Source organism: Protopterus annectens, chromosome 10.part0, assembly GCF_019279795.1.
Source record: "Protopterus annectens isolate FY-2018-M chromosome 10.part0, PAN1.0, whole genome shotgun sequence".
NCBI classification, from domain to species: domain Eukaryota; kingdom Metazoa; phylum Chordata; order Ceratodontiformes; family Protopteridae; genus Protopterus; species Protopterus annectens.
In genome coordinates this window covers 1,439,415,057-1,439,429,906 of record NC_056744.1, presented here as the reverse complement: position 1 = coordinate 1,439,429,906, position 14,850 = coordinate 1,439,415,057, and the positions used below count along the sequence as shown (strand labels likewise).

Below are 14,850 nucleotides of genomic sequence, written 5' to 3'. Positions count from 1 at the left end.
ATTATATGTACAAACTCCAAGATCGCACTACAGTGGGGAATGAGCAGGTTTCATTATACGTGCTAATATGCCTTTAAAAATATAATAGAGTATGTCTTTACAGCACTGTTAATATTGGAATAATATTCTTGCTTATTCATGTATAAAAAGTGTTGCTTACTTTATGTTTTATAGTGTGTACTTGAAAAGATGTTTTTCTTCTTCTTCTTCTTCTTCTTCTTTCGGCTTTTCCCGGTTAGGGGTCACCACAGCGGAACTCCGGTCCACTAATGATTGGCAGTAGATTTTTACAGTGCCGAGGTGCCAGCTCGATGCCCAACCTTCAATGAAGGCACACCCATTCACGCATGTCTTTCAAACACCACTCGACCACGGGGAAGACATGCAGACTCCACACAGAAGGAGCTCCAGACGAGAATCGAATGGGAGAACCTCTTGCAAGATGATTTTATGAAGGTTATTTTTCTTTACTTTCACTGCGCAGCATCATCGAATGTTGGTGATGTTGGCCAGCTATGCATATTCCATGATATTATTTTCGGAGATATCACTGTTCAACAAAAGTAAAGTTTGATATTTATTGTTTAACTTATAGCTCTTCACTGTAAGTTTTATTCAATGGCTGAACACAGACCACACACACACACACACACACACACACACACATATATATATATATATATATATATATATATATATATATATATATGCGCACATGTATGTGTGTATAAAATGATAAAGCTATTGTAAAACTATTCTTAAAACTATAAAAGCATTCCATCAGGTTTGAGGAAAACAAAGGGAAGATTTAGCATTAGAGATGAATGAAGTTAGTAGCAGAAGATGTGGTTCTATCCATATACAATTCTAAGCTGTATGTGTACATTTGTACAATCTGTACAGTGAAGCATGTATTTGCCACAAACAGAATACCTGGAAAAACACATGCAAAATTAATAGACTGGTTTAAGTTTGATTCTGTGGCAACATTTAACATAAAAGGTGGTTTACGTCTGAGTGTCACTATTTCCTCATGAAAAACAAAGTAGGTAGTTTGACAAAATGAGTTTGCACTCAGAAAGTTGCTTATGTGAAGAATAATCTTTGAACTCAAGAACTTCATATCAATAAAGGTTACAGGTTTAGAGAGTAAGACAGCATGCTTCTCAACATGAGTTAAATATTGCAAGAGGGGAAGATCCTAACTGAAGACCGTAAGTTCAGAGTACCATGTTAAAAGCCCTTACAGCTCTCTCTAGTAAAGAAAAAGGGAGTAGATTCTAGTCTAGATAAAAATTGGAAAGAGCTGCTACAGGGACTTTAATAGAGAGGTTACTATGTGCAGAATCAAATATTCAAAAAGGTAAGAAAGGATCAAGGCAAAAGTAATTGAAATAAAGTCATCACCTTTATATGTTGCCCAGACAGAATAATGAGTCTATTTATCCTGGAAGTCTTCTGAATAGATGAGAAAGCATGATAGATGAAAAAGAGAGTAATGATGGATGCCACTCTCTCCATAAAATGTGGTCCTTTGCCTAGCGCTAGAATTTGAGAAACTATGTTGTCAGCAATTAAAAGGTCTTGCTGTGGTTTACCTGACAGATGAGATGCAGTGTCCTGAAAAGGTAGACAGTAGGGTTCTGAGGAAAAAAGGAAAAGAGACTATTAGAATGATCTTGCCTTTTAAGAGACTGCATTGCTGAATGAATCTTACCATTAGAGGAAATAGAGAAAACTTTCAAGTGGTCCACTGGCAACTACCGAACATCTTTAACCCATACTCCCTTCCCCTGACAGTTAAGCTTTTACAGAAAGCAGCATGGTGCAAGGTGACTGTGAACCGTATAGCCCATTTCTAGCTCAAACAAGTTTGGCTCCCCTTCCTGAGTATTGTATAATGCATGGATGTCATCTCCCTTATCTTCTTGTCCTTAATAATGTTTCTCCAAGTCTGCTCATGGAGGGAGAAATACTTCCAGTTGCCTCCAGAGTGGAACAGTTTAGTAAAGTATTAGGTTTCTGAGACCTGTCTTTGGGCTTACTATGGCCCCCTCTCAATGCTGAAAACCATGATCTCTGTGACTGAAGGATTACTGGAAACCAGACTGTGGGGTTTGCTTATTACTTACATCATTTTTATTACTGCAGCTGCTTTGGACCTCACCAAAACCACGTTTGGTGCTGGCTCCCTTGTATCCTGGTGAAGATACACTGTGGAGGATGAAATTTTAGCCACAAAGCAGTGAGGGTCTATCCCCCATCTTCTTTATGCTTTTATGGTACCTGAGGAGCTCAACTCCAACACTGAGGGGTTTATTAAAGTAAGAATCCAGGAAAGTCAACTTCATGTTCTCAGCAGATAAGGTCAAGCTCATCCAGGAGTGTTAGAATATACCAATGTACAACTCTACAGGCTTGTTCCAACATGTTATAATCTGCATTGATGATTAGATAATCTATGTTAGAGAAAATTGTTGCATGAGTGCAAATTTTGTCTTTCAATGAATCAGCAGCAACTTTCTGCCACATCTTGCATTTCATCAGCTAAATCTCTCTGAAAGCCCACCATGTGACTGCAAACTCTTTTTGTTAAACTATCAACATCTGTTGAGACAAAGTGGTAAATCTGAAAACACACTTTCCAAACTTGTCCATAGTGCTTAAGTCTTCAGCTGATGGATGGACAGCTGAGATCTGGGTTTGGGGCAGCCTGACAAAAGGCTGTCACAAAAGTAGTGGCTCCAGATTAAGACCATGTATCAAACTGCAGAGTCCCTTGGACAACAGAATATACAGTCTACCTACTTATTTGTTTATTTGTTGACTGGGATAGTCCAACCAGACAAACTCCATTTTCAGTGGAAGCCCAGGGAGAAAATCTCCATCAGAAGTTACATACACAGTTGCATTTGCATTACACGTTTACAGTTTCAGAGAAATTGGAGTATTCTGTCTGAGTTCTCCCATGTTATCCTTGACCATCTTTTAAAATGTCATCCAAGGGAGGATCCCTTTGAAGGATTGGGAGGTAAACAGGTTTATTGAACCAGCCAGGAAGTTGAAGTGATGGAAGTCAGAAGGTAATTAGGTAATTCTTCTACAGCTGCACCATTTATAGACTTTCCCAAAATGGGACTATGACAGTCTGTCAACAGCAGTTCTACAGAATGCTAAATGACTGAGCACAAGCTGCTGAAACAACTTCCAACACCAGTGATGTTTTGTCTTTTCTCCACTACTGTACAAATTCAAAGTAGGTATACGTTTGAGGGATGTGGTGGGGGGGGTTGCTTGTCACCTTCAAAAAAAAAATACCTCTGATGTTTTCCAAAAGTTATTTTGGCAGGTTTTTTTTTCATTGAATTTGCTTTATGTATGACTGCTGTTGACAGATCAACATGCACCCCCCCCCAAAAAAATAGGGTAATTTGCAAACAAAGATCTGGTCTCTTCCTTGTCATATGAGTCTTCTATGAGAGGGTCCAATATTAGTTCTAATGTTTGGTTTAAATTATGGATCCCTGAGCCTTATTTTATGTGGCTATGTGCCAGAAGATTCCAGAGTTCTCTTGACAGGCAGAGTCGTGGAAGATCTTGGGAAAGGTCTTGGGCAAGGACAATATTATAAGCTACTGAGGCCACTATGGGCTACGTTGTGTGGAGATGTCTGTTACTGGTCTAAATTCAGTGTAAGGGAAAGGCTGAGTCTAAGCAAGATTCAATGCCAAGGTCATAGATGCTAGAAAAACAGAGCTGGAACCATTAACTTGAGGGAACCTTAATAAACTAGTACCCAAAGACTAGGAGCCATGAATCCTTATGTCAACCCTGCTATAAAAAAGCTAGAAATTATGGCCACTATTGCTGGGAATGCCGGTATCAAAAAATAGACAATGGCCTGGGCAGGTACAGACATAGAGGTTGCCAGAGAATACAGCATCAGGAAAACTGTTACTGTAGCATACAGATGGGGGGGGGGTGCATCATTCTTGAAAAAGGATGGAGCAGGTGGAAAAAGCACAAAAAAAAATGCAGCGGTGTTACCATTGCTGGAGAAACTGGCTCTGGAGAGCAGGTAGCATCTGCTGGAAAATTCTAAGTATTACCCTGGAGCTCTATATCAGAGGTAATAATGTATGTATTTTTAGACCTCTTGACCTCCAGTCATTGGGAGGCTTTGGCTAGTTTACAGAATCTCATACTGGATAAACTAGAGGCATCATTAGACATTAGAAAGTTTCAAGGTTTGAATAAACTAAACAAACCCAAACATATGAGTCAAGAATGCTGATTCATTTTACTATTAGAACAGAAAAGATTTTGTCAGAATGCCTTGACCTAAGTTTCTCTGAGCACTGGCATTTTAAAATATGTTAGTATAAGCAGTTACAACTATCAGTCAAGGAAGCAACTTCCTTAACCCAGTTTAAAAGCAATATCCATTTCTACTTGCAATTCCTATGGATTTGCAATTATGTTAACTGACATCAAAACTCATCTTGTCACCATGTGCTAGTAACCAAACTGTGAATCACAGCATTTCTCAGCTGTGTTCACCAGAAAGAAAAGAGCAATTGTAGGAACTTGACAAACTCATCTCTGCTCAGTTTGTACTCTTCTTACCATCCCATTCATCAATCTGTGCATACTCATACACATCCTTCCATTGACTCCATGCCACTTTCATAAAACTCTGTCTTCTGCCACAGTTTTAAAACGTTGATTCGACCACAGTCTGTGTTTGTTATTGCCCTCCTAGACTCCCTTCATCCACACTCTTGTAGCCAATGTTTAGTTGTTTGGAATATTAAAAATGGATTTCCTATCTAACACCTAAAATACAACTCATCAAATAACACCTTTCTGAAAAAATCTGCATTTATATTGTGTTCATGGTTATAGACATCTCCCTCTCATTATCACACAATTCACACTGTTTTATTTCCTAAATAACATATCTTGCTACTAAAGTTTTCTACCTGGTTTTATTTATAAAATGCACTCTGTTGGTCACATATAAAGCCTATAGCATAACATAAACACACAGTGTTCTTCTACATAGACAAACAAAACAAACAAAAAGAACAGCATTGCTTTTGCGGCATGTAAAGTACTCTGAAAGAAATACACGGTTGTCCTCTAGTGTACAAGTAAACAAACTACAGTATGGCCATACAGCCAACACAAATGGCTTCTAATTAGAAGCAAATAAGCAAGTAAATTTGCACAAAGAAATATGTGTCTAAAATTATAAAGTATAAATAAATCATAACTGAGAACATACAGAAAGCTAGGGTGTCTCGCTAGTTAGCAGCTATATAGCAGCTCACATTTTAATAAAAGAAAAAGGTTATGATCAAGTTAAGGCTATAACGCAAACCCTGTATTCATTTCACATAATTAACTATACATTATTTATTTTTATTTATTTATTACATTTGTTTACTGGGTAGTGTCCAAGTGGGCCAGAAGCCCGTTTTCAGCGGAGGCCCAGGGAGAAAAGCTCCACATGCAGTAACAAAGCTTACAATAATAATTATTATTATAATACAGTAGTCATATAGTCAGACTATAATCAGTTATATGTTACCAGTAAGTCAATAATTCAAAAAGCATTTGATCTGAGGTAGTATGGCTAGGTGTGAGGCTGTACACAGTTCTGATATGGCCAGATGGCCTTTACCACCTAAATATGAAAATTCTTTTTTTTTTTCTGAATCCAACTCATACATAAAGTTAAATCATTCTAGAATCTTTGTTGCTGACTTTACCCTAAATTCTCTCCAGTTTAAATGCGTTGTTATGTAGTCATTCAGTTATTCAAATGGTACACAGAATAACCTACCGCCATCTGCTTACGTGTTGCAAAATGCAGTTTTAATATACACTCACAAAACATAATATACCTGGAATTGTCTCACAGTCAGTAGATTTACCTGAACTAAAATCCAAGTTTTCTTTTGCATGATGTTGAACATCTGAAATCTTAGGCTGTAATTGTGTATCTCTGTCTGTGGTTGCCTTGCAGGACACCAAAGTCGAAGTAGCACTGCCTGAAGGTGGTACTGAATTTTGGGTCTCATGAGACTTTGGGTCATGAATTTTGTTTGTTCTGGATGGGCCTTTGGTCATAAAATCTGCTCGTAATTTTGACTGTTGGCCAGTTTCAGTATCAGCAAAGTGTAACTCTTTTTTCACTAAATCTAAAATATCGGCCAGATCTTTTCTCAGTGCCCCATCAGTAGAAACCATTTTGCAATGCAGGTTAGATGCTTCAGGACAATGCTGGTGTGTGTATTCTGAATGTCCATCATAAGGCAAATCTTCTTGTTCATTATCAGTTGCATCTTCAGATATTTTAGTCCCTATAAAATGTGTATGCTGGGAAACAATTCTCTCCTCCTCAGGCTGTCCATATTTACTGTTCCTGGATGCCGAAATATCACTACCCCCATTAACAGTTTCAGTTTTAAAATCAAGTTCAGGAATTTTTTCAAGGTAAGCAAAGAAGTCACATGTATTCAGATTATCTGTCAAAAAAAAAAAAGAACTATTATTATAACTTATAAACCCTTGAGATTTAATTTATTTATTTAGTGCAGTATTTTTCTGCCACCCCTGCCAATATTCAGTCACATTTTGTACCAAACTATTCATTTTATTTAAAATGCAGTGAATTGTAGGATGAGTATGATGCATTAATGAGAAATGTATTTACTGACATACATTAGTATGGATACAATCATGATTAGTATGTATATAAAGGCACCTGCACTTACCAATTAATATTTGATGGACACACAGTTGGTTTTAGGCACCAGTGAACCTTGAGGTTGCTTGGGCCCCAAACTAAAGCAAGTTATCTTATTGTGATATTTTGTTACATGTTTGTCTCATGTACTTAATAATCCAGGTGGGTAATAAGAACCATTAGGATGAAGAATCCTAAGGACTGACACCACTTCTTCTCCCTTAAAATTCAAAGATATCGCTGGTTGTAGTGTCAGTGCTTTGTGAAGCTGCAGGCTTCATAATTTCACTAAACTTTTTACCACTGACATAGTGTCCTTGATTTAGTTAAATCCCACTGGTGGGCAATCTCTACACTAAAATTATCATCATAGCTGGCATTAGGCCCCTGCCATGCCTATGTGTGTGATCACCCTTGAAAATGTAGGGGCCGTGCAAAAGAAACTGGGAGAAAATGAGAGGAAAAAAATAATTCATTCTCCAATTACATGCCTTATCCTAAACAGGGTTGTGATACGATCCTGTTAGAATAAAGCCAGTAATCATTGAAAGGACATAAGTGAGGTAACTGCTAGAGATCAGAGGCCTTAAGAGACTGATCTCAGTGCTTCCCTGGGATTTTAAGAAGAGGAGATACTCTCAATCTTCAGGGATTGTTTCCTCTTTTAGGAAGTTTTATAAATACTGGCAGGACACCAGATATCTCTCAACTTATTTGCTTAAGAATTCTAGGCAAAGCCAAAATGAATAGAGGAATAATGGCTCAAAATCAGGAGCATGTTCCTCTTCCTCTTTCTCAGCCTCTGCCCCTGGAAGATTGTTTCTTTTTCCATTTTCCCTTCTCAATAAAAATCATCCATGGTGGTCTGGTTGGGCACATTATTTGATGTAACAACGGTATTTAACGTAGTATCAGTCGAAGAAGTAGATTCATGGAAGTTTATCTCAGAAATAGCCTCTGGAATGCTGGTTAATGGAAGGAAGGCATCAAGAGACAAAACACTGGGACCAACAGTGGTGGAATTAGACATGTCAGAATTTTTCTGCTGATTTTCTCTGGAATTATTAGAACCTTGGCTGTCTTTCAATGCATACTTCGTCTTGTTACGATACTGATTCATGTCTCTAATAAGCTTTTTCTTTTTCCTTTGAACCATTTTTAAAATGGTTGAAACCTGTCTGGTTAACCTTCCACTAATGCCATCCCATAAATATTTCACTTCTGCAAAGGATGGATGTTTGTAAATTAGTTCATTTAATGACCTAATTTCTTTGTTTAAACTTTCCAAATTGGCATGGTTTGAATTGACTATTAACTTCAATAACTTAATGTCAACATTAACTTCCCACCATTAACCAGGATTCCAGAAGCCGTTTCTGAAACCTCAGTACAAACATGAATAGAACATGCTGGAGGGACAGGTTCATAACTCAGAGGCTTCCCATACTCTGGAACAAAATCCCAGTCCATGTTAGGCAGAGCCCCTCACTGACTCTCTTCAAGAGAAATCTTGACGAGTGGATGGGAGATCGTAGGTTTACACCGGGGGTCACCCCTGTATCACTACTTAACAGAGGCACAGTAAACTAATTTTAATAAGTAAGGGGGTCTTCAATGTGTCACTACTAGACAAAGGCACAGTATTCTAAATTTATTCTATGCACCTTAGTACCACTACATGGGGTGGCAAAAGCCACATCTCTAGGGCTAGGCTTGCAAATGCCTCACAGCAGATAGCCTAGTACTAAACTATGAAACTATGAAACTATGAAATAAACTTGCCTGAATCTACTTCCTCGACTGGCGTCACTTTAAATACTGTTATTGCATCAAATAATGTGCCCAAAAAGACCACCATGGATGATTTTTTTAGTGAAAAGGGAAAAAGGAAAAAGAAACCATCAGACTTCCAGGGGCAGAGGCCAAGGAAGGGAAAGAGGATGGAGCAGAGGTCATCATCAGAGATGATTTCATGTTTTAAAATATTACTCATATTCACTTAAAAAGTTAATAGAATAGCACGTCTTGCATCAAGATGATTTATGAAACTCTAATGTCTGGCATTATTGACTGTCTATAATCCTGAATGATTTACCTGCAAATCAAAAATTTTACAAGTAGCAGGGCAAAAATATGAAGCAAAATTCGACACATTCTTTGAAATCAGGGATAGTGACAGGTACATTTTAGTCCTCGATAAGGTGAATAAAAAGTGACTTATCCCTGCTGTTGTTTTGATGACTACTAACAACAGCCACTGATCTGGTGGGGCAGTAGAAATGTCACTGAATGTATTGCTTGTTCCTGAAATCAATGTAAAAAAAGTTATGTACTTACTATAACATTCCATCTGTGTTGTCCATTTTCATTCTTCCTCAACCGTTGGGTTTGGATCTGACCCTCAGATCCGACTCGGCTGCTTTTTCCAGCTCGTGGAACACTGAAACTCTCGAGCCTCTCCCTTATCCATAATGCACTAGTCCCCTACCAAACCTCAAATCTTGTTTGCTGACCTTTAGCTTAAATAGTACTTAACAACTAACAAGGAGATAAGATAACAGTACCTGGAGCTCAAAGAAAGGAATATTGGTTCCTTTAGCATCTTCTAATCCTTCCAGAACTCAAACTGGTAGGGGGCTGGAGGGAGAGGAGTTGAGAAAGAATGAAAATGGACAATACAGATAAAATATTATGTTGAATATATAACTTTTTTATCTGATGTTGCAATTTTCATTCATTCCTCAACTGTTGGGACAGAGTCCCCAGCTACCTAAATCCCAGAAAGACTCTAAGGAAGGATATTCCTGAGCCTCAGCCGAAGGCCAGTCTTCCTCTAGAGGCCAGATCCAATTTGTAATAAGCAATAAAGGTATGAGGATTAGCCCAAGTTGCAGCTGCACAAATATTATCCAAGGAAGATCTAGAAAAAATATAGAAGTTGCCATAGACCTGGTGGAATGAACCTTTAAAGGTTTTGGCAAAGACAAACCCAACGCAACTTTTTCTAAACAAAGGAAATACTGTCTGTGAACATCCAACAGATACAACATATACTCTCCTTTCTTTGTGAAATTTGGAAATAAAACTGGAAGGTTTATAGTTTGATTGACATTGGATTCTGACACCACCCTAGGAAGGAGTGATGGTTTGGTTCGTAAGGATACCCTAGCCTTATGAAAAATCAAATAAGGAGGCTTAGAAGATAGGGCTTGAAGTTTTGAGACTCTTCTAGCAGAGGAAATTGCCATTAAAAAGGCAGTCTTCCAGGTTGAAAATTTTAGTTCACATTTGGCTGACGGTTCAAAGGGTGATTGGGTCAAAGATTGTAAAACCAAATTCAAATCCCATGGGGAGTGGGATAAAAGGGGATCTGAGAAGAAAAGTTCCCTAATAAAGGTCTTACAAAGCTTGGAAGGAGATAAAGATGAATTATTTACTCCAATGTGAAAATTAGAAAAGGCAGATAGTTTTTCAACTATTAAAGTACAACGAACACTTTTATTAAAATTTGTAGCTAAAACCGCAAGAACTTCAGCTACTGATGCTGAAAAGGGATCTATGTCATTTTGCTGCACCCACATCTTTTCCATTTACTCCTGCAAATTTATCTAGTGGTAGCTTTGTGGGAAAATAAAAGAATGTGACAGATAAGAGATGACAGCCAGGGCTGTCTAGCTGTCAATGGAAGTGAAGAAACTATGCAGTCAACTTCAGGCCTAAAATGTTTGGGTGTATCATATCTGTCAAGTGAGACAGAAGGTCTGGAACTGGATCCAGAATCCATGGCAGGCGAAGCAGATGAGGTCAAAGAAAGGGGAACCAAATCTGATGAGGCCAATAAGGAGCAATGAGGATGACTGTGCTCTTCAATTGAGATGCTTTCTGAAGGAATTGGGGGATTAGAGGTACTGGGGAAGGCATTGTGGAAACCAGGGGGAGGCAATCGTGGAGAACAGCTTCTTTTGCTGATTCCCCTGGTGGGGGGATCAGGGCAAAGAACCTGTTGCATTTGTAGTTTTGGGGATATGCAAAGAGGTTGCAGCAAGGTTGGCCCTATCGATGGAATATCTTTTTCTCCACTTTCATGATGTTGAGTGACCACTCATGAGGTATTAGAATGGACCTGTTTAACTTGTGTGCTGTCATGTTGGATTCCCCGGAATGTGCATTGCTAGCAGAAATCGAATGGATGAGATCACCCGTTGTCACATTCTCAAAGCTTCTTGACACAGGGGATAAGACTTAGTTCCTCTTTGTTTGTTGATGTACCAGATCAGTGACATATTGTCTGTCTCATTTGCAATGGTCCCAGAAGGGAGAGTGTTTTGGAAGGCCTGCAATGCTAGGAGGACAGCTCACATTTCTAGGACATTGATATGAAAATTGGCCTCTTTGGGAGAACATGCGTCTTGGACTGTCTTTCCCAAAAAGTGCCCCAACCCACCCAATTTGGGAAGCATCCATGGTAACTATGGCCTTGGGCTGAGGAAGAATGAAGGGGTGACCTTGCAATGTCTGATTGGAGCAAATCCACCAAAGGAAGTCATTTTTGCATGTCTAAGTTATCTTGATTTGGGTGGACAAAGGTTGATGAAGAATAGACCACTGAGTTGCTAGGGTCCACTGCAGAATTCTCATGTGATACCTTGATAACGGAACCAAAACTGTCACAGCAGACATTGTCCCCAATGCTTGAAGGATCAATTGACCTAAGAGAGAATAATTATGAATGGTCTTTTTGACCGGAGTCGTATGGTTTGTACCCCTGTACAGGCAGTCAAGGATAGTGCATTAAATAAAGCTCCAATGAACACCAATATCTGAGTTGGTTCTAGTTGAGATTTTTTGTGATTGATAGTAATTCCCAGGTGAAAGCATAACTGGAGTACATAAACTCATGCTTTGATCAGATGATTTCTAGTCAGAGAGGTCATCAGCCAGTCATCCAAGTAAGGAATCATCAAGAATCCCTACAGTCTCAAGTGAGCTGCCACTACTCCCATGCATTAGGTGAACACCCTCGGGGCTGTGGTGAGACCAAAGGTCAGAGCTCTGAACTGGTAATGACTGGCTCCCAGCCAGAAGCACAGGTATTTTCTGGATTGTCTGTTCATTTTAGCAATGGAGCTCTCTGCCTCAGAAGTAATGGTCCCAGAGAGGGATTTGGTAAGTTCTCTAATCAAACCCCACTGGAGTCTAGTGAAGGGTGCAAATAATTCAGTGACCAAAGTGCAAAATTCGCTGAAACATATACACACTTCCTGAATCTGTCCAGTGCCTTAGATTTCCTGTTAGGGTATGAACAGAGGAACTTTCTTCTGCAAGTTCCTTTTTTGTGGCTGCCACTATGACCATTTCATCGACTGGTATTCCCTTGCACCAAAATTTCCTATCTTTGAGTGGTGCATCTGGTCTCTTGGGGATTGGTGAGTGGGATCAGGTTCCTTCCACTCCCATCAAGAGATCAAATCAATGAGCATGTCAGTAGGCAGAGTCACCCAGGAGGTAGATGGGCCAGCTCCAAAGGCCTCCATGAAAACTGATTCCTCTTGAGAAGGGTTGTCAGTAGACCAGCCACCCCTTTGCTTGAGGATCTCTATTATGTCTCAAAAGGAGACATCATCAGCTGGTGATCTTGAGGATCCTTTCCCCTCATCAAAATCTGTATCTTCAATGCAGACTCTTGAGGAGAGTATACATGCCTCCTTTTGCACTTTTTCTTCCTAGGGATTTCTTCAGCAGGATGTTCCAGAGAAGTATCGGAAGATATCAATATACTCTGCTGGCTATCCTGGAGACTTTGGGTTGGCTCTCCCTGTGGGGCAGGAAGTTGAGTCTCAAGACACAAAGACAACTGGGTCTGGGAAGTAGAAGCCAAGGAGGGTGGATGCATCCTTTCTCTTGTAGCAGAGAAAACTTTCTCCACTACCTTGAAAATAGAATGCCTTGGACAGAAAGAGACCAACAGCTCCAAGAAGAAATGCTTCCAGACCATCAGCTCCTTCTAACCCGAAGGCAAATCAATTGAGGCAGGGGTTGCTGCTAAGCTGTCCAGCACCAAGGCTATGAGGGACAGAGACAGCCCCGACAACCTCGGAGTCAACAACTACACCCCAGATCTGGCGCCGACACTACAACTCCAAGACTAATTGGCTCCAACATGCTTGGAGCCAGTCCACTCAGAGATGGTACTGGCATAGAAGATAAAATGATCTTTGGCTATGATACAGACAGATCCAGAATCCTCAGATCCAACTGCTCTGAAAGCAAAGGCCAGATCAGAGAAGGAGACAAAAGAGGTGGGGTAGTTCTCTAGAAAGTCTCCGGATCTGATGGTCTGATGGGGTAGGAGCCGGGAGAACCCCCATTTCAATTTGCATCGACAGGAAATACCTCATAATCCTGTCCACATCTGTCTTGGTCAAACTTCTGGAGGAATGAGACTAAGAATCTATTGATGAAGCCCTAGAATTATGACACCTTTCCAGAAAGGGAGATGGGAGACGTGAGGACACCAGATCCAAGCTTGGAGGATATCTGATTCATGTTGAGTATGCTTATTTTGATCTGAGGGGACTGGATCTGAACTTTTTGTTTTTGGATCCAAAGTAGACAGATCAGAAGAAGATTTTGTCTTTGGATCCAAACAGGTTGGATCTGAAGGTTTTGAAATCTTAAGAGGTGGTTCCGAACCCAGATTCGAGGAACTTGTAGGGTCCGGCGAGTGCTTTTTAGCCTCTTTTTTGTCATGTTTTAGGGGTTTGAGCCCCAGATGCTATATCAGTAATCCTCTCAAATTTAACTTGTTTCTCCTATTAATAAGGGCCCTAGACTTAAAGGCCTTACAAATGTCACAGGCAGAACCCACGTGATCCAGGTCTAAACAATAAACACACATATTGTGTGTATCATATAGCAGAATTTTATGGCCACAGGCTGTACATTTTTTTTTAAATTGGAGGGTTTTCAGCCATATCTTTTTTACAAGAATGAAAAGAAAAAGATTTTTTTTCTTTTTCTGTACAGAGAAAGATAAAGCAACATAGTACCAACAATGGTAATTGAAAATATACCTAAACGATATAAGAAAGAAAAAGAAAGAGAAAGAGAAATTGCCAACTATAATACTGTAAGATTACACTAAAAAGTGTAAGAAAGGCAAGGAGGATATGTAGAGAATTTTACTAAGAAATAGGTAAATAGATGAACACAAAAATGTCCACTTTTACTCACAACAAGCTTACTACTGTTCAAGAGCTGACAGTGACCACGTCTGTACAAGAAGGCATCAAACGAGATCTGAGGTATGGTAAGGGAATAGTGCATTATGAGTAAGGGAGGAGTGTGAGAGTTTCAGTGTTCTGTGATCTAGAAAATGCAGCAGAGTTGGATCCAGGGGTCAGATCCAAACCCAGCAGTTGAGGAATGAATGAAAATTAGAAGTTATGTACCTACCATAACGTTCCATGTTAGTTGTCTTCTCTCGCCTTCTTTCTTGCTGGATGGGTTCGGAGCCGATACTCGGCTCCGACTCGGCACTTGCTTTAGCTTAGGAACTCCTTTTACCAGCTCGAGGCAACCCTATATCCCATGATGCAAGGCGGAACTACCTCAGATCTCGTTTGGTAGCTAACCTACCCTGCTAAAGACCATCCTAACATAATTCGGAACACAAGTTCCTAATAGAAGTCCTCATATGAAGGCTCCGGAGGAAACAACCTAATAGGAACTCTTCAAGATCTGTCCAGGCCAGGGGAAGGAGGGACGAGAAGAAAGAAGGCGAGAGAAGACAACTAACATGAATGCGCATTCATCTCTGAACTTCCATTTGAGACCAATCTTAAAGTAACCTTACCACTAAGGGCCAGTCTAATAAAATGGGGTTTAAACCTACTAGACAAAGGCACAGTATTCTAAATTTATTCTATGCACCTTAGTACCACTACATGGGGTGGCAAAAGCCACATCTCTAGGGCTAGGCTTGCAAATGCCTCACAGCAGATAGCCTAGTACTAAACTATGAAACTATGAAACTATGAAATAAACTTGCCTGAATCGACTTCCTCGACTGGCGTCACTTTAAATACTGTTATTGC

The 14,850-nt window shown here is 39.7% G+C and overlaps 1 protein-coding gene across 1 annotated transcript in view; it reads right to left on the bottom strand.

The window, feature by feature from the left end:
• The window catches only part of AKNAD1 (AKNA domain containing 1), a 704,598-nt gene that overhangs the window by 519,797 nt on the left and 169,951 nt on the right, over nucleotides 1-14,850 (bottom strand). Inside the window, exon 3 of the mRNA XM_044086883.1 lies at nucleotides 5,940-6,533. Coding sequence (XP_043942818.1) covers nucleotides 5,940-6,533 — 594 coding nt within the window. The remainder of the gene's footprint in view (nucleotides 1-5,939; nucleotides 6,534-14,850) is intronic.